Genomic DNA, 22,027 nt, shown 5'->3' on the forward strand with positions numbered 1-22,027 from the left:
CCGTGCCGTACTCTGACATGGGATCTCGTGGGAAGGACAGCTCAGATGCCCTGGTACGGATTCTGTGTAAGATGTGAATACTCACCCATGCATCTTCCGTCCAGTCTGCTTTGAAGTTTGAATGCTGTGCCACACTGCAAGCCGATTTTGAAGTAACGCGTACACCTCGGTGACTCCGGTCATGAGTCGTACCTTCACACTTCTCTAAGTCAGCTGAGCTCAATAATGCCCTCATTATACAGCGAACTTCGACATTTCATGCAGTCAATCTAGTTGAGCCTCACCACCGGACTCTTCTACGTGCGTCTTGTACAAGAACTTTCGACGGTCGAAGATCAGCCGCGGTTCTACTCGAATGTAGATTGAGCTCCTTTACGGGATCACGAGACGTGAGATTGGGGGCATCTAGATGAAACCCCGTCCACTTCCAGCCCCCCGAAGCTAAAGGGCTTGACCCGGGGGCCGGATGGAAATGGTCAACGATCGAATCATGGAGCGGACTGCTGAGCTCTGGCACGATCAGCGAAGCTATTGCCACAGCTGCCAATGGTGCACCCGTGCGTAAGGTGCGATGGTATGCCTGATGCAAGGCTGGCAGGACCTCAGTTGCAAGTGGAACAACCTGTCAACCGTATTTGAGATAACTGCATATTGTAACTATAATAGCTGTAATATACCGAACGAGTTGGTGGTGACACTGCGGGCGGAAGATCTGCGTCACGTCCATAGCCGGAGATTGGCGAATCTCGGAGCTACGGCAAGCTTTTAGCAGTCGACCCTAGGATTTATATCCGGTAAGTGTACTTGACGATGAGGCATTTTGGTTTCGCAATGATGAGAGATTCTGGTAGTAACCAGCTTGTCGATAAAGGGCGTCTTGTTGGGACGAAGGCATAAGCGGCGGGCGGCACGGTTCGGGGCGCTTGATATGCAGTATAGGATCTCACTGCGTTGTTGGTGTAGGGTGATGAGTGGCAACGATTTGAAGGTCACGTCAGGCAGTTGTTGGTGGGTGGACGCTATGAGAATAGGGCAAGGACGAAGGGAGAGGTCGCGTCGCGTCCACGGGTGCGACACGAAACGGAAGCCGCGCTAGGCCCGAACCGCACCGCCCAGCAAGACAGGCGACTACAGATTCTATTGAATTGGCGCAACATTTGAACGCGTTGATTCCATTGGGTTGCCTACTACATGTCTAACCACCCATGAACCTTTTTGGCTGGCACAAGCTATGGCTTCACCTCTACATGGCTTTAGACGGAAGTTCTGAGTCGGCCTTTGCAAGCTTGTCACTATTCCTCTTGCCTTGCGCATCTTTATCGTTCTTGCCTTCCTCCTCGCTACTGTTCTTGCCTTGCTCATGACCCACCTTCTTGCCTTGTTCTAAGCCTGCAGCATAACCTCGGTCATAGCCTTCCCTGCGACCTTCTTCTCTAGCAGCTATCTCTGCCGCCTGAATAAGAGGCTGGCGATATTCCTCCTCTATCTGAACAAGCTTATCGATGGCCTTTTGAATGATGTATTTCGACGAGGTAATGAGGCCAGCTGCGAGCTCGTCCACCTTTTCATCGAACTTCTTCCGAGCTATCGCTCGAGGATCAGGTGTTATATTAGGCGCTTCCGGTGAAGCTGTAGTAGCATCGGGTGCGGCTGAATAGGGGTCCTGTTTGATCTCATGGAGGTTCGGCATTGTGCCCTGGTACTCTTCAAGTGTCTTTGCATCTTTACACTCTTCGCGAGTGCTTTCCGTCGTAAGATTGTTTTCTCCACTCATGTCTTCTCCAATTGTGTCCTCCTTGACTGCGCGTGGGGATTCGGCTGTATGGTCCGTCGCAGACGTTCGATCACGATAAGATGGCGGATCGGCCAGCTTTGCTGACGGTAATGATGCGGAACCGGTTGATAGATTCCGTGAGCGCTTACGGTTTGCGGGAGGGCTAGTCATCTGGAGCAGTGGACTTGCTAGGGTGAATAACTTTAATTGAGTCTTGTCTTGTCTTGAGATTGGTGGCTGATGTGTCTGGGGATGTACGTGTTCATATAGTCGCTGATGTGTTTGTTAGGAAGTAACTAGCCTTTTGTGGAATGTTTGTCTCGGACGCTTCGAGCGTTTGTCGCTTTGTCAGACTATGCATTGCCTCTCCATAGGGATCAGAGAAGGAACTACTATGCACTTCTCGAGCACTCCAAATCTAGGAAGTCTGCGTGCAATCAGTCGATGCACGGAATCATAGCATGTTACTTACTGCGACATCCAAATTTCCCATACGTAGCTCTGTGGATGGTTCGTCACACTGCCAGCCGTTCATCACATGCAACAGCCCGTTTTGTGTTTGAGATAGTCCAGTCCTCGTGGGTATACCGCTGGAGCCAGAATCGATTGATATCATCTATGCCACACTATGCATCCTCCTACAAATACCATTACTCCTACCGACCCATGCTGTTGATCATCTCCCTCTGTGTTGCCCGGTCCCGGTTCGTCTGGCTGAGTGATGGGATGCTCCTCAGGTCACCCACAACGTCCTTTGCCTTTCCAAAGTACACCTCCTGCAGCAGATTGCGCATCTTGAGCTCCATATCCTCGACCATCTTTCCAATGTTGGCGACGTGCGAGGTGTCATCCTCGACGGCCATGTCGGCTTCCACTTGGCGCACCATATTACCGGAGAGGTCAAGACCGCCGAGCGCTTCGCTGTCGGTACCGAGGGAGAGGATGACGGTGGATGTGAGCTTGTAGTGCGAGGTGCGGGCGCGGTCTTGGGCGTCGAAGACGTGGATGCTGTCCCAGCTGCCGGAGCTCTTGGGCGTGGGGTTGACGGCTGCGTGCATTAGCATGTGATGGATGCGTAGACCCGAGACTGCGTACCCTTCTTCAGCAGGACACAGCCTGCAAAGCCGTCGTCCATGTCCCACAGGTACACGCTCGATATGCCGCCCTCGAAGTACCTGTCTATATCAGCCAAGCTCTCCAAGCTGCCCCTTCCCCTGTGTGCACTCACAGCTCCCGGTACACGTCAAAAGCCTCGTTCGCCTTGACCTCCATCTTACGGACACGATCGCTAGGCGTGACACCTTCCTCAATGGGCGGCTCGAACTCGTTGCTCCATGGGCTCCTCCAGCTGTCCCCGTCGCGGTTATAGTCGCAGCACAGGAAGTCGCGCTTTGTCTTGGAGCATTTCTTGACCGTCAGCGGTATGTCGACGGACTCGAGCAGGTCCTCTTCCAGCGAGGGGTTGAGCTGGATAATGTGGTCGACATTGCGCTTGACGTCCTTGGGGTTCAGTCGGCGCAGGAGGTCGCTGTCACGGCTTGTTAGCTATCGCCGTGGGAAAGGCGGGGTCGGGGAAGCCTCACAGGGCGCTGTCAATGGGGTCCGCCATGATTCTGATGCGGGTCTTGGGCGTGTATCGCTCGGGCGTGATCAAGGTCGGGTTGCTTGAGTATCGCTTGGGTCCTAGCCCCGTCCCCTCAATCTCCAGCGGCTCCTCTGTCGGCGATTCGCTGGCCGGCCCACACGAGTCAGGCGAGTACAAGCGTTGGTACCCCATCCCCGCGACGCGTCAATTCACGCAACAACACCTCAACTCTCTTTTCCGTTGTCGTCGGTTATCGTGTTGTCTGGGTTGTTGTTCATTGCGAGAAGGCTGTTTGTCCTCCTGTCGCAAGGCTCATGGCAGCAGCGGCCTGTTGCTCTCTCTTTCACTCAACAATCGCGACTTCCGTCGACTAGAGGGAACAAGTTCCATTCTCATACAAACATCTCGTCAGCGCTCTCCATGACTTTCTATTCAATCCTACTAGGTGTCACATTTCGTTGGATGAGCTTTTCCGTTGTGACGTCATAATAAAGTCCCTTCGAGCATGCAGGCAGTCTTTTCCATTGAGTGTCACTTTTGCTCTTGGAGTTGCAACCAAGAAAGAGCTATCTGCAGACAAACCATACAAGAGATATGAGGCGTGTATGCGGACTGGCTCCTGAATCGTCGAATCCTACACAATAGCGCAAAGGGCAATTCTGATGTGTGTGGCTCACCTTCACTTCGTCTCGTAGTGGCGCACGTGTCCGTGTCCGATGGCAGGCGACCAATGGCGCGTGCTCAATCCAGGATATCAGATCATGAAATTGGAGGTGAGGGCCGCATTTGGCTTATCTGTGTGTCTCTGTCTTCCGCGCTCACCTTCATTGCGCTAATCCCCCGCGTTCATAGTCTGCATCCGTGAGGTCTTTCTCCTGCATTCTCCTCACAACTTGAACACCAACACACTGCAACCAACACTCAAGCACACCCCGAAGACCCAAAATGTCCGACAACGATAACACCGCCGTCGCCAATGGCTCTTCTCCTCAGTTCACCGAGCGCGAGCTCCAGCTCCTCGGATGGGCCATGCAGTCCCTCAAGTCCGGTCCTCCAGAGGTAGGTCACCACTCCCTTTCTATTCCTATCACACTACTCACACCCGCTATAGATTGACTACGAGAAGCTCGCCGCCTACGCCGGTATGGGCAACCCGCGCTCCGCTAGCAACGCCTGGGCCAAGATCAAGCTCAAGTTGATGACACCCTCTCCCGACGGCGCCGTACCGGCTACTCCCAAGAAGACTCCTCGCAAGAAGGCTGCTGCCGCCAAGCAGGAGGACGGCGAAGAGGGTACCGACGCGACCCCTAAGAAGACCCCTCGCAAGCGTGTCGCCAAGAAGCAGGATGTCGACGGCGAGTCCTCCCCTAAGAAGAAGGCTGCTCCCCGTGGCAAGAAGAACGAGAGTAAGCACACCCTGGAGCCTACTTGGACGATGGGTCACCTACATTGCAAGCTTCCAGCTTGATGTAGGCTGTAGACCTGTTCATATCTATTCATGTGTACCCAGTTCAATGCTAACGTACCGCAGCTGTCAAGGCGGAGTCCGACGAGGACGCTGACATCGGAGGCTCTCCCATGAAGATCGATCCCGCCAAGGAGGAGATCGTGGAGGATGAAGTCTAGAGCGTTTCCGCGACCCTGACGTAGATCAACAACGCTCTACGAACTGGTCGGCTTTTCGTTTGCTCTTTTCTGACTCTGGCTGTCAAATGGCAATGCGCACCATCTTTCTCTACTGGCGGAGCGCACATGGATGAAAAAGCTGGCCTGCAAGGGTTTGTACATAAAAGTCCAGCACGGCGTTTGGAGTACCACGACACTAAGAATGGTTTCCCGAAAAGGTAGCGGCGGAGTTGGATTGTTTCCAAGATAGCGATCGCAGCTGCACATCGCGCATCTCCAATGCACATCTTTCATCATATCTACCACTTGCATTTCGACATGAATAGGTAACATGACTACTACTTGCCTGTTTCCGGTACGCATTAAACCCTGTAGGTGTGGCAACGCACACGTATCGCAGCACCAGGGTGCTGTAGCCGGATATTACCCCGGACTCTTGGTCATGCACAGCTCATATGCATATAGCACGTACAGATCATCACTCTAGAAGACCTTTCGCGATGCGCATGCCACCAAACAGTATTGCGGTCCGTACGCATCAAACTCCGCACACAGTCGCCAGATGTTCATCAACACTGCTGCCTGCATAATGCAATAGCCGTCGCACTCAATACCACCAGCTTCTCCGAGCCATAATCGAATATCTAGTCATGGCGCGACAGACTCGCGACCACAAGCAAGGCATAGACGCAGCGACGTTATCGCCTGTGAAAGGGAAGTCGGAGCTCGTAAGGAATACCTACACTTTCTACACAGAGACGGCTAACATACATTGCAGGCGAGCGCTCATAGCACAAGCTGCTTACTGCTGCTGCTGTTCATTCCTCTCGCTTCCATTAGCATCTTCTATACGAGTGCTCAGCAGGTGCTCCTGCCTGTACTACACGCGTACTTGCCCAAACAGCTCCAATCGTACCTGCTTTTATCGGCACGGGAAGCCACTCCTTACTCACAAGAGCCGCTAAGTCTAAAGAGCCTGGTCAAAGCATGTGCAGACCACCAGTACACAACTGAAATCATATCTCTCGATCCCCTCTTGATCTACATCAACAACTTCACCTCAGCGCGAGAGGCAGAGCAGCTTATCAGCCTCGGGTATGCCTACTCGTCTCTATCCTGTATAGGCTCTGAGTCACGGTCACAACAGTCACTGACCCTCTCGTAGCTCTTCTGGATTCGCCGAATCCTTCATCAGCCGCTCACGAGGCAACACGCAGCGTGTAACAGGGCGAACTTCTCAATCCGCGCCGCTCCCAGTGGGAGATCCGCTGGTCGAATGCCTTCTCAATCGCGCACGAACGTTCATGGGCTCCATGCTACTCTCCTCCGAGCCCTTTAGTATTCCGCAACTGGTGCGCTACTTCCCTGGCCAGAAGTACAACCTGCATACGGACTTTTGGCCTGAGCACCAAATCACCACTCTCGAAAATGGAAGGCGGGTTTACTACAACCGCGTCGCGTCCTTCTTCGTCTTTCTGCGTGATAATTGCACGGATGGGTATACGGCTTTCCCTCTAGTCGAGCCTTCTTCGTCTACCGATTTAGAAGGTCTCTATAGCGGCAAAGTAGCTCACGGAGAGATGGATGGAGAAGCTAAAGGCATCAAATTCAAACCAATCCAAGGGAATGCAGTGTTCTGGGTTAATCTGGACAAGCATGGCAAGGGCGATAGGAGAGTGGTGCATGCTGGGTTGCCGGTAGGCGAAGGTGAGAAGATTGGGCTGAATATCTGGCCTAGAAAATACTTTGGGTACTTAGACGGTGATGGTGGGGATGAGGCAGAGACGGCGCAGGCGGCACGGCAGGGATGGAGCGGGAAATGGAAGGACTAGGTAAAGACCATGCTACCAACTTTCCGGGTCGTCGAAAACGAACCAAAATATCGCATTTAGCGCATATTTACCCATTGAAACAATCTATAGCATTTCAAAACCTTAATCTTCCAATTACCCTTCCAAGGCCGATGCGCAAGGCCATCCCCATGTATACGAAACAATGACGCGCGTTTCAGGCCATGGCAGATAAAGTGACGCTCAGCATCCGCACATTAACTAAGACAGGGCGACGCCGCATCCAAGAAACCCGGTGGCTGCCGTGTAACACCAGGGCAGTCATGTAAATTGCGGCGCATCGGTCCTGGGACAGCGGCCACTCATACACCTCAGCTCACAAAGACCTCACCATAACTCGGTATATACACCCACCAACACTCCGCATTTCATAACCGACGGCCTCATACTGCCGTCTTCAAGATATCTACGTATTTCAAAATGCCACAAATCATCATCACCTACCCGGCCCTGCACCTACCACACTCGAGCCCCGCGCCCTCCTTCCCTGACTACCCCACACTCCACAAATGTCCAATGTACATTGCTCAGCTCATCGACCCCATGATCCGTTCCTGGAATCTAGGACCTGGGTTCTGTACGCGCGACAACCTTTTCGGTGTCAGCTATTTAATCGTACTGGGCGTGAATTACATCCTCGCTATGATGGCTTTCTTTATGGTTGTCGCTGTGCTGAGAAAAGTGGTGTGCTGTAGGTGTAGGGGAAGGGACGAGAAGAGGAGAGAAGATATGGGCGGAGATACGAGGGGTTTGGACAGAGCGGAACGGGGAGAGGGGGGCTGGATGGGCAAGGTATGTTGGTGTGATGTCACGAGGCTTAGTTGGATGTATGCTGATGACTTCTGTAGCAGATCAAAGCCTTCCAACCGATGTTGAGTCCGGTCAGGGAGAAGGAGAAGATTTGATGCTGAGGGAGTACAAAAGCGGGAAGCATCTCGTATATGGTACAAGAAATCGCGAATTGGATCCTTGATCTCGACACTCCAGCACCTGGTACGACCAGTTCCACGCGAAAGCTTTGGGAAATCTGTAAACCAGAGGCAAATTTGATGCCACTGTCGCCGATGTCGCCAAATGCTGAGCGGACTTGTAGTGCATTGCGGGCCAAAAGCCGCCGTAGACATGGCCATGTCTTTATATCGGAGTCGCGCGACGGCTATGACCATCATGTGAGCGGATTCGCTAGGGGAGTTCCTCGCATTGGGCGCTTACAGGTTTCGAGGAGACAAATTCCTGGTGTTGAAGTTACTCCCTGTTTGCTGGATGGGTCATGTGCAGTACATTGGGACGGAGGTGTCGAGAAGACTAAGGATTGAGTATGCAGAAACGGTTCCATAAGTACGTTAACCTACCTTCTAGTATTTTGTCTAGGCATAGTACCTTATAAAGACTACAATAAAGGTTTAAAGTCTGTAGCTGAGTAAGAAAATATATCTTAAGATATACATAGCCTTTTCTACAGAGTATCGCGCAGGCCTACTATTAATGTCTGCGGCAAGAGTCTTGTTACATGTGCTATATCTCTAACTCTAAAGTGATTCAACTTTACCTGGCAGACACATCGCATTGAGAATACCGTTATAGCTTCCTATGTTCCCGCCTTGCTCCTACCTGAATGTGGCATTTGAGCATCAAGGTTTGACCCATGGTTCGATCAACAGCTTAATCCTGGCAGCAGTACGTATCCATGTTGTCTGCCCGAGAGCGAGAATGCCACCTTCGTCCTTACTTTTACTAGCAAACTATGGGAACTACAACATATCTTGTCTATTCAAAGCAACCGACCAACAAACGACTTGCCTACTACAACAATATATCACCCGCTCAATCGGCATTGCATCTGGTGGCTTGCCACCTACAATCACCTTTCTAGGACTTTTCCCGCCAAACCTCCAACCAGTTTGCCGGCTACAACCTCTTCTCCCCCGATTTCTTCTGTCACTCCTGCCGGTTGTATACGCCTCGAGGACTCGTAGAGTGAAAGAAAGAAGGAGATGGGATGAGAAGCGGCTGCCTCGCGCGGCGGACGCGTCGAGAGCCGATTGCGCAAGGTTTTCACTTTCACTCCATCACGGCTGTCGCGCGCGCAGAATTTTCCCAACTCACCGATAAGCTCTCCTCTTTTGTATCCTCACTCTCACGCAGCCCGATCACACCATCTTCTCAACCATGCCGGCACTTCCAGCATCCACTCACGTACCGCTGGCGCCTCTCAACCTTCCTGACTGGCCTCTCTTCTTGATCATCGTCGGCGTCCTCATCATTCTGCTCTTCCAGATCATCCTCGTCATCGCCTTTCTCCGTTGGTCCAACGTACACAGCAAAGCGCGGTGGAGGCGCCTTCGACAACGCGGCGCTGTCATTCTCGACGGACCGGCGCTCATCTGGACGAACCCGATACCACCTGGACCAACAGTCTCGACCTTCAACTTACGGCAGACGCTTCGGACGTCAGACGATCAAGTGACTCAGTAGGGCACTGTTGCTACGACAAGGTCCAGATACGACACCTTCTCAACCGGCGCGGCGCCATCCTCTGTACAACTACCACAAGTCAGCATTCAGAGCAACCGACAGCAAACAGCCATGAGTCTCTTTGAACCCAAATCTTCGCCTGTCACAGAAGTCGCGAAACAGCAGGCAACCACCTCCGCCACCATCATCATCTTCATCGTCATCTCCGCGATCGGTTCATCGGCCGTGGTAGGGTTCGTCCTGTTCGTGGCATGGTACAGAGTAAAGAAGAAAAGGGAACAAAACCAGGCGGCTGCCGAGCTGGTGGAGCTTTCTGTCATTGAAGCCGTTCTACAGGCATCTCCGGCGCGACAACATTAAGAGGTTGGAGCGGCGCACTGAGACACGTTGTCATATGCAGATGACATGAATCCGGCGTTGGGGCTGATGAAGATACAAAGAATGTGATAGACAAAAAGGGAAGAGAGGAAGCTGGATGGTCGGACTGTACCTGCTTCTCTTACGAGCTGATCTTCCAAGATCGAGTATAGCAACCTAAGAAATGATACTGTAACTTGAAAGCTCTACCTCCCTTCTAACGCCAATGAGATCTTGAGCCCAAGGTAATCAAACGCGTCCCGTCGCATGAGTCGCGTAGTCTGGAAGCCGTGTCACTATACCAAGATTGCAGTAGCGGCCCCTCCTTTCTGGTAAGCTCGTGACAACGCGATAGCGGTCAAACGTTGATACAAGCAGTAGCGCGTTCCGCGTGGCGAAGCTCGTGGGATCAGAATGAGGAAAGCGTAAGCCGTTGCGGGAAGTCAGTGCGGGGGTTCCCCTCACGGCGCTGCCTTTCTCGTACATTTAACACTCCTTCCTCATCTCCTCTTTTCTTCTACACCTTAATCTCACTCAGCTTCCACTCAATCCGCCGATTATCTGAATACCCACATCAGTCAGTCAACTACCATGTCATCTCAGAACACATCCAACGCCTCCGGCTCCGGCTCGACTTCCTCTGGCAATACCGGCAGCGGAGGCTACACCACAACCAGCTCCGGTACCAACAGCCAAGTACGATCTTACTTTTCGTTCTTTATTACGCCTCGCTGACTTCCCTTTGTAGGGAAACCACTACTGCTCCCGCGACTATGGCTCCAGCGCCTCGAACCCCAACTCTTACCACTACTCCAACACCGATGGCTCGTACTACTACAGCAACCCCAACGTACGTCAAACTTATCCAACACAGATGGACTCTTGCTAAATCACTTCCAGGGCTCGACCTACTACAACGATGGTCAGGGCGGCGCAAGGTACAACTCCGGCAAATAGACTGCGCGTAGCTTGTCCGTTGTTGCTCCAAACTTGGCCGAGGTCCAATCGTGAGGGGTTCGTGCTGTTCCCTGAAGTTGCGAAGGGAATATGACTGGCGTATCGTTATACCGTAGACGAGATGAAATGAACTTGTTTGCCTCGCACTATCCGTTGTATGCTTTCCCTTGTGATACCTTCTCAAACCTAGGCATGTAAGCAGCTTTCGTTCTTGCCCTACACTGCCGTAGAGACTCATCCCGCTGTACAAATGACATTGCCTAGCATCCTTAGCGAATACCTAGGTACCTCTTAGGTTAACTTAACACTTTACTACGCAGTTGCTAGCACGATTGTAGTCCTGTTGATCCGTGATACTCATGCGGCGATGTGGTGGTCTCCTTTATGAATGTACGTGGTGCTGTGAGTCAGCAGAGTTCAGTTGTGTAGACATATTTATAGGTAGCATGAGTGCGGAGTGAGGGGTCCCGTTAGGGCCCGCGTCATCCCGAGGTCGCCCGCTGCTGGCATGAACCACGCGCACGACACTCATTACACATCTGACGTCCACAGGCAGCGCATTGCATACTTTGGGACAGGTTTCTTGCCTTCTTAAATGCGCGACCACTGGAAAAGCTGCTTACTTGCACAGTCGTATCGTGCTGTGTGATTGCTATCTGCTTCGACACAGGCATCTTCACAACCTTCATTTCCGCAAATGAATGTGAGGAACGAAGACACTGGTCTTTTCCCAAGGTCGCGTAGAGGAGAAGTAGCCCCAAGGCATTCGTATTATTCAAACACGTCAACCTAGGAAAGAATCAAACAGGTATAGAGCCTACATCGACATTAGGGCACCTACTTTGCAGGTATCTATGTTAATGTAAGCTGCAGACCTGTTTAATTTGTTCCTTGTATAAGATACAAAGATGAATATCGGCTATAAAAAGGGTCTATCATTGACGAACTCCATCCTTGTTGCTCGTTATGTGCGCCTGGCTGCCAAAGGACTCTCGTTCATCCAGCTCGATATCGCTATCTGTCCTTATCCACCCTTTGCTCTCAATCCGAGTGCTAACGCGTATCCTGCTTTGCAATCTACTTTTGCTGGACTGGCCGTTCGATCCCGAGGCGAAGTTACTTCGGCTGTTGGAATACTGTGTCGAGGGGAGGCGAAGAATGCCACCGACGAGGGGCTTGAGCGATGGCGCACATGCGGCTATGATACCGACGTTCACCTGGAGGAAGCCCCAGAATTGGATGTCGTTCGTGCTGGCATACTGTTAGCAAACGTCCATACTGGTTCAAGTATAGACATAGAGACCTACAATGACTGATCGGGGTCGCCTCTCTTTGTATTCTGGACAACGGCCTTGACGATGCCCATGGCCACCGCTCTTGACTTGGGTTAGCTTTTGTGCCTCAACTCAAGCCTCCCTTCCCGACGCCGGGAAACTTACGTGTAGCCCAAGCTCAGAACAAAGATGAGGTACATGCGAGTCTTCTGCTTCATCTGCAACCCCATAATGATGGGAATAGGGATGGTTGCAAAGCAGATATCCGTAAACATGTTGCAGCCTGCGTACGATCTAGTCAGCCACCAAGTACAGTAAGAGTGGCGGAGGACATGTATACTTGTATTCATCAGCGCAAAGCCCTTGTGGATTTTCACAGGCACGCAGGTTGGCTTGAGGTCCTTATTCCAGAAACCGGCGATGGGTTTGCACACGGCAGCCCATTCACTCCAAGATACCAGTGTGTAGAGACAGACGAATGCTGAGAATGCTTAGTAGACGTAATGATATCGCTTTTCAAAGCACCATGGACTTACCAATAAGCGACCAGAGTATCCTGTTGTATAACGTGGGAACGCCCAAGCGAAGGAGTGAGAACCCGACGGACAACTTGAGGAAGGCCATACCTCCAATGCTGGAGACAAGAGCTTGTATGAAGGTCAACTTCAGGTACTCTTGGTGATCTGACTTCTCGAGAGTGTCGGTGTGACGACCTAAGCCATGCTGGCCAGCTAGTATGTAGGTCACCATTCCACCAAGAAAAACACAAGTCTAATCCACGCAGTTAGAGAAGCACTCAAACTTGATTCACGTTAGTTTCTCACCGCTGCCGCTAGTATGAGGGCATCATCTTTGCCAAACGCCTTCACGACGACGAAGCGGGCGTACATGCGCATCCCAACAAAGGTCAGTGCGATGACATGGAAAGTCGCGGTAACGCCGAGGAGGTATCCCAGATTACTCTCTGCTGCACGCACCGGGTCGGTATTCTTTGGTGCCATAGTGACGGCAAAGATGAGGGTCTAGCAAAATGGAGTCGTAGGGAGGAGACATAAGTGTCATGCATCCTGTCGAAACCAAGGATATGTTGTGTTACGTCCCCTCTTCCTACATTTCATGCCCAGCGGGATACGGAGCTCTCTGCAACGACTTCAAAGCACGGTAGCAGTGTTCTAGAAGGTGACATGGCCTCGTTTGTTGGTTCGTCAGCCTGCTTACCGTGAGATGTGGCATCCTTGTGTGCCAATTTCTTGGAGAATCCTTCCTGCGCTTTGCTTTTTCTTGAAACGAATGTATATTGCCCATATTGCATGGCAAAGAGACGGCATCGCCTGCATGCAGCCCGCATCTGCATCTACTTTCAGCGTGCACCGGTCCCAGATGCGTTCGCGCACTAAGTAATCGGGCCGAAGGGTAGGATTCCATCGCAGACGAGCCAGCCCAGCGCAACGGTTCGACGGGTCGACGGGTGGCTAATGGTCCGCTGCGCGCATGAATGGTCTCAACTTGCAGCGAAAACCGAGCTTGCTTCCGTGGTAAACAAGCCGACATGTTGGTTCTCGGGGGTGGCAATACGAGAAGGATCAGTTTAGGCTGAATAGGCAAAGGCAGAGCTGGAAGCCTTTGCGATTTGTTACTTGATCGCCAATGGGCTTGTTTGGTGACATTGCGTGGGATATGAAAATGTCTCTGGGTCTAAAGGCTTCTGGTATAAAGCGGCGCAGTCATGGGAGTGAGCCGGTTGTTCGTGGGGCGGCAGGTACTAGGGATCGTTTACCACTGTCAAGGGCTCTTTCCCGTCTCCGTCCCGTCTCGCATTCACCGCAGGAAGGCGCCACTCCTACGCGACCCTTTGACGATCTCATGCCACAGTCAGATATAGTCGCATGGTGTGGGACGGCGTCCCATTGGTCGATAACCAACCTTCCGCCTTTGTATGCATATGTCATTTCGATCCAACAAAATCCTACAGATCCCAGATCTTAGCAGTGCCAAGTTTGCTTCAGGAGCCTTTAGATCACCCAGCTAAACGGTCGACAGATGATCCTTCTGCATCGCATTGCGCGAAGTTTTCACTACCAAAAACAGTCCCCATCGTGACAGCCGTTTACTCGCCACTCCAAGCGAACAATGGGCGACCACACACAGTGCCGTGCTCGGGAAGCATGCACTCCCATCGCCCTGACATGGTATAATCTTGGCAGCATATAATTCCGCATGGTAATATCCCACGACGAGCGCTACCGGCCGTTCAGTCGCTACTCCGAGGTCAAAGACGTACCTAAGGAGGCCGTAGGCTAGCCTGCACCGCGTTTCCAGTACAAGCTATGGCCCCATAGCAGAACACTCTTGGGCTAAAGTACGGGGAGGATGCAGGCTTTCATTAGGCGCGCCTATACTCTAAGCCGCGTTGATCGATTTATTCATCTGGACTCGCTGCAGAGCCGCTTCTTCTAATATAGGTCCTTGGAAATCGGAAGTACGCTTGCGGCGAAGGCCTTGCATGAACAAGGGTTGCATTCGCATTGGATATAACCGTCGATTTGGATTCAGATCTTACTTCCTTAAATCGCCAGACCTTGCACATAGCGATCCCATCACCATCACCATGCGTCTGTTACAAGCTGTAACCGCCGTGCAGCTGTTGGCTGTAAGCCTTGTGGCTGCGGTCCCCTTTGACTCGCCTTCAACTCCAGTCATCGATATAGACCCTGCAGTAGACCCTCTCGAGGCTCTCGCCCAACTGCAGCAGAGCGCATACGAAACGCTTGAGCAAAATGAGAGTGTTTCAAAGAGGGCCCCCAAGGGTTGTTCTTTGGCGAAGACAACCGTCCGGAGGGACTGGTAAGCTTACTACGCGCATGAATTGGTGCTGGCTAACCTCGACAAGGGATCACCTGAGCAAGTCAGAGCGGAAAGCGTACATCAAAGCTGTCCAATGTCTGCGAACTTTGCCAGCCAAGTCCGACAAATCGTGGGCTTCAGCAGCGAAGACGCGCTTTGACGACTATGTCGCCATCCATGTGAACCAGACCCTTGGTATTCATGGCAATGGGCTCTTCCTCACCTGGCACCGCTACTTTGTCTGGTCGTACGAGCAAGCCCTCCGAAACGAATGTGGCTACAAGGGCTATCAACCAGTCAGTATTAGCCACTTCGAGTGACTCTTACATATCTAACTTCTCTAGTACTGGAACTGGTTTGCACATACCGACAATATCTATAAGTCACCTGTCTTCGACGGAAGTGACACCAGTTTGGGTGGCGATGGCGAGTTCTTCGCGCACAACGGCAGTCTTGCCGGTGCCCGAACAATCTCCATCCCCTCTGGAAAAGGAGGCGGATGTGTCAAGAGCGGCCCTTTCAAGAAGTGAGACCGTCGCATAACTCAATCCTTACGGAAAGCTAACAAAGCACAGCACGGTGGCGAACATTGGTCCGATTTCTCCTGGTATGCAAGGCTTCCCCGATTTGGGCATCGACCCCAACGACTACAATCCTCATTGCCTGCGCCGAGACATCAGTCCTTACATTCCCAAGAAGTGGTTCACTACGGCGAACTTACTGAATGTAACCATTGGTCGAGCTTCTCAGACGCATCGCGACTTCTGGGTCGAAATCCAAGGTCGCTACCCAGACGGCTTCCTCGGTCTACACACATCAGGCCACTACACCATGGGCGGCGACGGAACTGATCTCTACTCCTCTGTGAACGACCCCGTCTTTTGGCTCCACCACGCTATGCTTGACCGCATCTACTGGATTTGGCAGACGCTTCACCCACGTGAGGCGAACGAGGTGACGGGTACTTTGACCTTGTCGAACAAGCCTCCAACCCGCAACGCCACCATCGACGAGCCCTTGGTCTTGGGAGTCAACGGAAAGACTGTGAAGATTCGCGATGTGCTCAACACCCTTGGTGGTAGCCCTCTGTGCTATATCTACTTGTAAATAGGATCTGCTGTAATGTTAGGCTGGTGGTTATCTGGCATTCGTAGTTGTTAATACTTGAGCTCGGCTGTATATACCCGTCGAACGTCCACCCGGTCGGTGGATCAAAACTAGGCGGGTATACCCACCAATCCTCAAAAGCAACCACGCAACCTTTCTCGTATACTACCTCTTGTCCCTGCATCGAACCTTACTCACCTACCGCATAGAGTAGGCATCGAAAGCAGGCGCCAAACGGTTATATTAAAACCTTCTCACGCCTCATCCACCATCTTCGGCAATACGTCGGAAATAACACTTTCCCATCACCATCCACTAAACTCGCGCATTGATCGCAGCACTCGATACGGCAATAACGGTGAAACAGCTTCATCCTCGCCGATATTCCTCTAAACAGTAACCATCGATTGCAGGCTCCAAAGCTTGGCCTCTTCAAAGTTACCCATTAAAGAAAACCGTAGATTGTAGATGCGGAGGCTTGGTAATGCCAACGGAGAAAAATTGGTTTGCTTGTTCTGCTTGCCCGTGGCTCACCGACTCGTACCCGCGGAAGGGAAGGTTACGCGGGAATAAGCAAACTTTTCTCCTCTCTCGATGACGCGCCAACGACACGTTGATGTCGTCTTTTTTGCCAACGAAGAGAAATTACTGGAACAGGTAGGCGTGGAAAGTAGGCGTTTGGCTTGTCAGACTTGGTGTAGCTTGGTCGTTCCTTAGGAAGTGGATGCGTTTACGGTGTTGGGTAGGTGTTGAAAGCAGGCGTATGAGAGCCTCACATTTTTCCGTTGGTGAGGCTGTAGAACGAGAAGTCACGTGTAATCGCTCATGTTCTGTTGATCGCGGTGTGTCTTCTCGTGCGTATGCACTTATCAAATTGTTGGCATTCTGAGTAGTCGCATCCAGGCACGATGGTAAAACGCGCAGCGTTGAGGGACACATAACTTCTACTTCTATACCAATCCATCCGCGCCTCTTCCTTCTCGCAACGAGCTTCAGCGTCGCAAACCTCGCATCGCGTCTCTGTACTACCAATGTATCGCCATCGGCACCCTGCTTCAAATCCCTACAAACTAAACACGCCTCCGCAAGCGTACCAACATCTCAAACACTAAAAAGCAACACCAAACATCGGTGTGTCACTTGGCCTACCCAGACAGGCAATCATGGAAAGTAGGCGTATTCCTTCGCTTCATCTTGCATGTGTTCAGATCTCGGTACAAATCTACTAGGCGTGCAGAAAAGCAACCAGCACTTGACAAGCGTGTTCCTTCATACCCAAACATCTGGTGTTTTGTCCCAGTCAGGTAACTGTCGAAAACAGGCGTATTCCTTCGCTTTATCTTGCAGATTTCTGAAGACCTAATGCAGACTACTATTTCTAGAAAAGAACTGCCAGTCGGGTCAGGTTAGGGCGAGTTCTGGAAGGAGCGGTGGGTTGATGGTTTGGGTAGTACATGTTACGTTTTGGGTGACGTTGAAACTACCACATGTACCTCAAGCTTGCAGTCATTTGATAAACAAATTTCGAATCGAAGTACTGGGAGAAAGCGGCATTAGGGATCAGAGGCAGTGTTCTCTCTAATGGTATTCCAACGCCTACAAGATTTACTCGCAGTCTTTGTCAGGCGGCTCTCGGCTCACGACCTGCGTGTCCCGTGAAGTAACTCAAAACGTATTATTTGACTTTGAACTTGTCGATTCGTCTTTCAGTTTGATACAGCATTCACCACGCCATATTGTTCGATTGATGAATGCTGTACCAAACTGAAAGGAAGCCGATTAGGTTCCAGCTACTCAGTAAAAGCTCGGTGATGAACAGCAGTACACGTTCTCCTTACACCATCCGCCTAATCTCCACTCCATCAGATACCCAAATCAGTAACCATCGAAAGCAGCGCTATCGCTCGTCTCGAAACTTCCAAGCGTCCTTCAACGTCTCATCCGCAAGTAGTAAGCCGAAGGCGAAAAGCCCCCCTCAACCATCATCACCAACACGCAACAAACCCCAAAACCCGTAGGTATGACGAGCAGCACAACTCCGGGAGCCGCATTCCCATGACATGCGCAAACAACGCTTTCGCATCCTTCCTTACCCCGTTGAGTAACTCGAGCATCAACTGTAGAAAATAGGCGTATGCCTTCTCCTCACCTTGGCACAAATATCCCCCGGGTACCTTTCCCAAAACCACAAAATTATTTCAGAGTACCACAGAAAAACAGAGTACCCAAGAGTCAAGACGACGTAAACCCCTCACAGAACCCCGCTGTGGTGCAGCTCGAACCCCTCTCGCACCCCCTCTCTTTCTATTAGATTACCAATTACCGCTCTGGGTAATCGTGGATGATAGGCGTGTAGCTTAACTAAAAGCTTAGTAGTCTGAACGCGGCACGGTCTGCAGTAAACGACACGTAAATAACGATTAGTAGACATGGTGACGAGGGTAATAACGGTATCGCGAACACTGACCAGCGATCCCTTGCGCAACACGTGCAGAGAAGTCACCGTCGTAAACATACGCATACCTTTGGTATACTTTACTCATCATCGTTCCCCTCTCTACTTCATCTTCCGCACCCCTCCGCTTTCCCAACTGGGTAATATGTGGAAAACAGGCGTGTAGCTTCTCCTCAATGCTTAGCAGAGCTTAATTCACGCGATACGACCGGATGTTCGCGGATGGAAGGTTTGGAGACGGTGGATTGGAAATGAGGAGGCGAGGCGAGGGCGAAGGTCGGCCGAGATGACGTAGTGGGGTGCTGAGACCGCGGCGTTGGGATGCAGGTGGGATATGTCATTGCGCGTGGAACGACGCGATGGATGCCGCGGAGGTTGGGGAACGTCGCGTCAGCGCATCGTTGCATAATGCATGAGGAGAAAGGTGAGTGTGTTGCGATAAGGTGTATTCAAACGTGCCAGGTGTATAGCATTGCGCGTGTTTAAAATAAAGAAAACGCCATCTAATGCCTTCGATATATGCCAACCCAATCATACCCAAATACGCCTAAGCTATGCATCAAAACACATGTACGATCTAAAACCAGCATGCATCTACGCGTCTCGATTCGAGAACAAGCTCACAACTCGTCTCGTCTCGGGATGCGAATCTCCCAACTCCTCGGACCGGGCACGAAACCCATCCACCAATTGTAGGCTCTCCTCATTTCGAGAATGAAGATTTTAGTACTATCCAAATATGTTAGTTCAGTTTTTGAAGTAGTTTGAGTAGTCTTCATGACTTACAATCGCCCAGGAAGCTGCGTCCACTGCCATAACACGTAATAGAAGGTTCTCTTGACCAGGTTGAATTCGGCCTTGACTTCCTGCCACATGGTCATCTTCCTCGCGTCCCAGTCTCGCTTGAAACTTGGGATCTTTTCTCCGCCAGTCAAGATGTCGATTGGTTTGTCTTCGTCAGAGTCTTCGAGAGCGAGTCTTGTCTTCAACACTCCTTTGTCGGTCGCCGGTAGCGCAGATGCGACATCGCTAGGCAAGCCATCACGCTCTTCGATCATGCGACGGAAGTCCTTGATGGCGGACAGTGAATGCGAAAGACGGTTCATCGTGTTGATGAGAGCGACAAGTTCGGTGCGGCGAAGCGGCGGGTCCTTTGAGGAATCGTTCTCGTCGAACTCGAAGAGCACCTTGAGAGCTGTGCCGTAGCCATTCGTTTGTAGTTTACCCCAGAGTCGGCACTTGTCGCATCCGACGCAGTCCATGATGCGACTAACATTCCTGAACCGGTTGCGGAAATCCTCCTTCAATACCATTGTGTCGGGGTCTTGGAACATGACCGTCTCATCGAAGATCTCGGGACCTGAGGGGAGGGCGGATGCGAGGCGCAGGACTGAGTTCTTGGTACGGAGATCTTGTTCGGGGTCTTCGGAGCAGAAGGAGTAGTCGGAAATGTGCTGCCTGATCTTGCCTACAGCCCGCATGACGAGGGCGTAGTTGAAGTAGACATTGGAGATGCGCTCGGGGTAGTCGTGTAGACGTTGCTCGTAGCAGGCCAGGTTGGGTCCCCACTCTCCTGTTGTCTGGTTGAGGTAGTCGTAGCAGAGGTGCGTGGAGATGGACGCGTGCATGCCAGAGATGACGCGGTGGAAGACGCGCTTCTCCAGGCAGGTATCGTCGAATTCGACAGGGTCGAGGCTATCTACAGGAGAACCGTGAGCAATGGCAGACTGAACCTTTTGCTTCTTGCCCTGTTCCTGCATGACGTTGCGGAACTGATTTGCGGCGTGCAGTTGTTGTTGGTTTCCAAACCCGCCAAAAGACGATCCTCCAGGTGGTGACGAACTGCCAGTGGAGGGTGCATTCTTGGGAGGCTTACTGAAGCAGTTCTCCCGGTATATAGCCTCCCACACCTGCTGAGCTCCGACGCCCGAGTATCCGGTGAAGCGCTCTGGGTTGTCTACAAGCGACACGTAGTCGCCCTTTGCAGTCGCCGATTCGTCGTCCGGTACGCAGTAGTCGCGCTCGTCGCATTCGTCGTCGTACTCGACCACACAGCTCTCGTCGACGTTTTCGCCTAGGCTGCCGTGTAGCGGCCGTTTCCTCTCTTCCCGTTGTTGCTTCCTCCCCGGATGTTGTGCTGTAGGCCCCTCCAGCTTGCCGAGTTCTTTTGCGCGCCAGACGAGCGGTATGTCTTCCTCGTTGTCCAGTGTATTAACCGCGCATGCGATGTTCCCGCACATGCCATTCTCGTCGTCCCAGAACGGACATTTCTTGCTGTACAGGTTCAATCGGTAATGCGAAAAGAAGTCGGTGTTTTGCGTGATGGACTGGAGGTATGGGTGTATGGCTTCGTTGAGCTGTTCGAGGGTGTTGTAGCTTACGCAAGCGTCGGAAACTATCGCACCAGGCGATATCTGAAAGGCTGTCTTAGTATTTGAGTCTCCAGGCTGGGCTGGTGGAGCTTTCGACTTGTTGCTTACATCGCAGACGTCTGACGGAGGACTACTCGACTTGGTAGCATGGCTCGCAGCGTGTGAGCTACCCAGCAACGAGAAGACGGCTAGGTAGAACACCTGCGCAGCAGAGCGCATCGTGGTGATGGTATGATGTGGCTACTTGAGTCCTCCAGTCAGTAAACGTCGGCGACAGCGCCTCCCAAGGGGATGGAGGAGTTGGAAACTTACAACTACTCGTATCCTCGGTATATGAGTCTCTCCGGTAAATTAAATGCCGAGTGTACGTGTGGGGTAGGCAAAGAGGCCAGCGTGTAGATTATTGAAACCGCGTTGGCGCAAGTCGGAAATCAGACCCTGGACGTAGTAGGAAGTTCCGACTCGAGGCAATCTAAGATAAATGAAAGACAAAGCCTAAGCCGAATTCACAAGAGGCCAAAAGAGTGAACCGTGGAAGGGACAGATGTATCGTACTAGATCAGACCCGCGGCATTCCAGGGAATTGTAATCAGTCGCTCATCGGGCCACGGTTGTAGCAATGTGGCCAGTACCAAAGGCTGTGGCGGCGGTGACATGCCAATTGGACCCTGACGTGACGCGCTAGCGGGAGGCTCAACGGACCACTCTTTCGTGCGGCTCTGCAAATCCACTTGCGCGTTAGATATCCAAAACAACTGCAGCGAGCGCATATCCTAAGAATAGTTTCCTGATAACGGCCGCTAAATCTTCGACATGGCTGAACCCACCAAAGCGACAGGGAGTTGGACAGATGCCTTTCCTGCCCCACGTTGCACCGCACCGACGCTTTCACGCGAAGAGGCCCTGTCACATCTCTCGTCTCCAGACTTGCTCATTGTCGATGTGCGACGCACCGATTATGAGGGCGGAACTATTAGAGGTAGCCTAAACCTTCCCGCCCACTCTTTCTACATGAACCGCGGGGTATTGTACGACTTATGCGAAAGGGCGGGAGTCAAACGCGTTGCGTTCTATTGTGGTCAGTTCTTCACCTCATGAAAATGACGTTCTTGATGCGACATCAAGGAGATGATCGTGTGTTGGTGGCGTGAGATGCGTGCCACATGGTATCGTCATTTGGGAACACGAACAAGAAGATCCTACTAGCACGCTGACACATCATAGGCGCATCGAATGGAAGAGGCCCCAGGTGTTCTGGCTGGTTTGCAGACTATATTGCGGACAAGGGCGATGATCAGATCACATCTTTGACACTTGGTGGTGGCATCAAGGGTTGGGTGAAGGCTGGAGA

At 51.9% G+C, this 22,027-nt stretch overlaps 8 protein-coding genes across 8 annotated transcripts; 4 read left to right on the top strand and 4 right to left on the bottom strand.

Annotated features, from left to right (window-relative positions):
* Positions 1-1,243: 1,243 nt before the first annotated feature.
* Positions 1,244-1,945, bottom strand: J4E78_004330 (uncharacterized protein; the record flags this gene model as incomplete). Its single annotated transcript, XM_049364959.1, has 1 exon — positions 1,244-1,945. The coding sequence occupies one exon, from the start codon at positions 1,943-1,945 to the stop codon at positions 1,244-1,246; it is 702 nt and encodes a 233-aa protein (XP_049222760.1).
* Positions 1,946-2,430: 485 nt separating this feature from the next.
* CAP2 (F-actin-capping protein subunit beta) lies at positions 2,431-3,551 on the bottom strand (the record flags this gene model as incomplete). The annotated part of the gene is made up of 4 exons (XM_049364960.1): positions 2,431-2,822; positions 2,870-2,949; positions 3,003-3,302; positions 3,358-3,551. 4 exons carry the CDS (start codon positions 3,549-3,551, stop codon positions 2,431-2,433), a joined length of 966 nt encoding a protein of 321 aa, XP_049222761.1.
* Positions 3,552-4,304: 753 nt separating this feature from the next.
* On the top strand, positions 4,305-4,985 carry J4E78_004332 (uncharacterized protein; the record flags this gene model as incomplete). Its single annotated transcript, XM_049364961.1, has 3 exons — positions 4,305-4,418; positions 4,471-4,765; positions 4,891-4,985. 3 exons carry the CDS (start codon positions 4,305-4,307, stop codon positions 4,983-4,985), a joined length of 504 nt encoding a protein of 167 aa, XP_049222762.1.
* Positions 4,986-5,635: 650 nt separating this feature from the next.
* On the top strand, positions 5,636-6,817 carry J4E78_004333 (uncharacterized protein; the record flags this gene model as incomplete). The annotated part of the gene is made up of 3 exons (XM_049364962.1): positions 5,636-5,713; positions 5,848-6,080; positions 6,151-6,817. The coding sequence occupies 3 exons, from the start codon at positions 5,636-5,638 to the stop codon at positions 6,815-6,817; spliced, it is 978 nt and encodes a 325-aa protein (XP_049222763.1).
* Positions 6,818-10,258: 3,441 nt separating this feature from the next.
* On the top strand, positions 10,259-10,624 carry J4E78_004334 (uncharacterized protein; the record flags this gene model as incomplete). Its single annotated transcript, XM_049364963.1, has 3 exons — positions 10,259-10,363; positions 10,416-10,517; positions 10,568-10,624. 3 exons carry the CDS (start codon positions 10,259-10,261, stop codon positions 10,622-10,624), a joined length of 264 nt encoding a protein of 87 aa, XP_049222764.1.
* A 935-nt stretch (positions 10,625-11,559) lies between these two features.
* J4E78_004335 (uncharacterized protein) lies at positions 11,560-11,990 on the bottom strand (the record flags this gene model as incomplete). The annotated part of the gene is made up of 2 exons (XM_049364964.1): positions 11,560-11,875; positions 11,932-11,990. 2 exons carry the CDS (start codon positions 11,988-11,990, stop codon positions 11,560-11,562), a joined length of 375 nt encoding a protein of 124 aa, XP_049222765.1.
* A 2,516-nt stretch (positions 11,991-14,506) lies between these two features.
* Positions 14,507-15,849, top strand: J4E78_004336 (uncharacterized protein; the record flags this gene model as incomplete). Its single annotated transcript, XM_049364965.1, has 4 exons — positions 14,507-14,742; positions 14,789-15,038; positions 15,087-15,268; positions 15,318-15,849. 4 exons carry the CDS (start codon positions 14,507-14,509, stop codon positions 15,847-15,849), a joined length of 1,200 nt encoding a protein of 399 aa, XP_049222766.1.
* A 3,075-nt stretch (positions 15,850-18,924) lies between these two features.
* Positions 18,925-20,895, bottom strand: J4E78_004337 (uncharacterized protein; the record flags this gene model as incomplete). The annotated part of the gene is made up of 3 exons (XM_049364966.1): positions 18,925-19,033; positions 19,091-20,718; positions 20,785-20,895. 3 exons carry the CDS (start codon positions 20,893-20,895, stop codon positions 18,925-18,927), a joined length of 1,848 nt encoding a protein of 615 aa, XP_049222767.1.
* Positions 20,896-22,027: the final 1,132 nt, after the last annotated feature.

This window comes from Alternaria triticimaculans, assembly GCF_023758025.1.
Source record: "Alternaria triticimaculans strain BMP 0046 chromosome Unknown scaffold_5, whole genome shotgun sequence".
Lineage (NCBI taxonomy): Eukaryota > Fungi > Ascomycota > Dothideomycetes > Pleosporales > Pleosporaceae > Alternaria > Alternaria triticimaculans.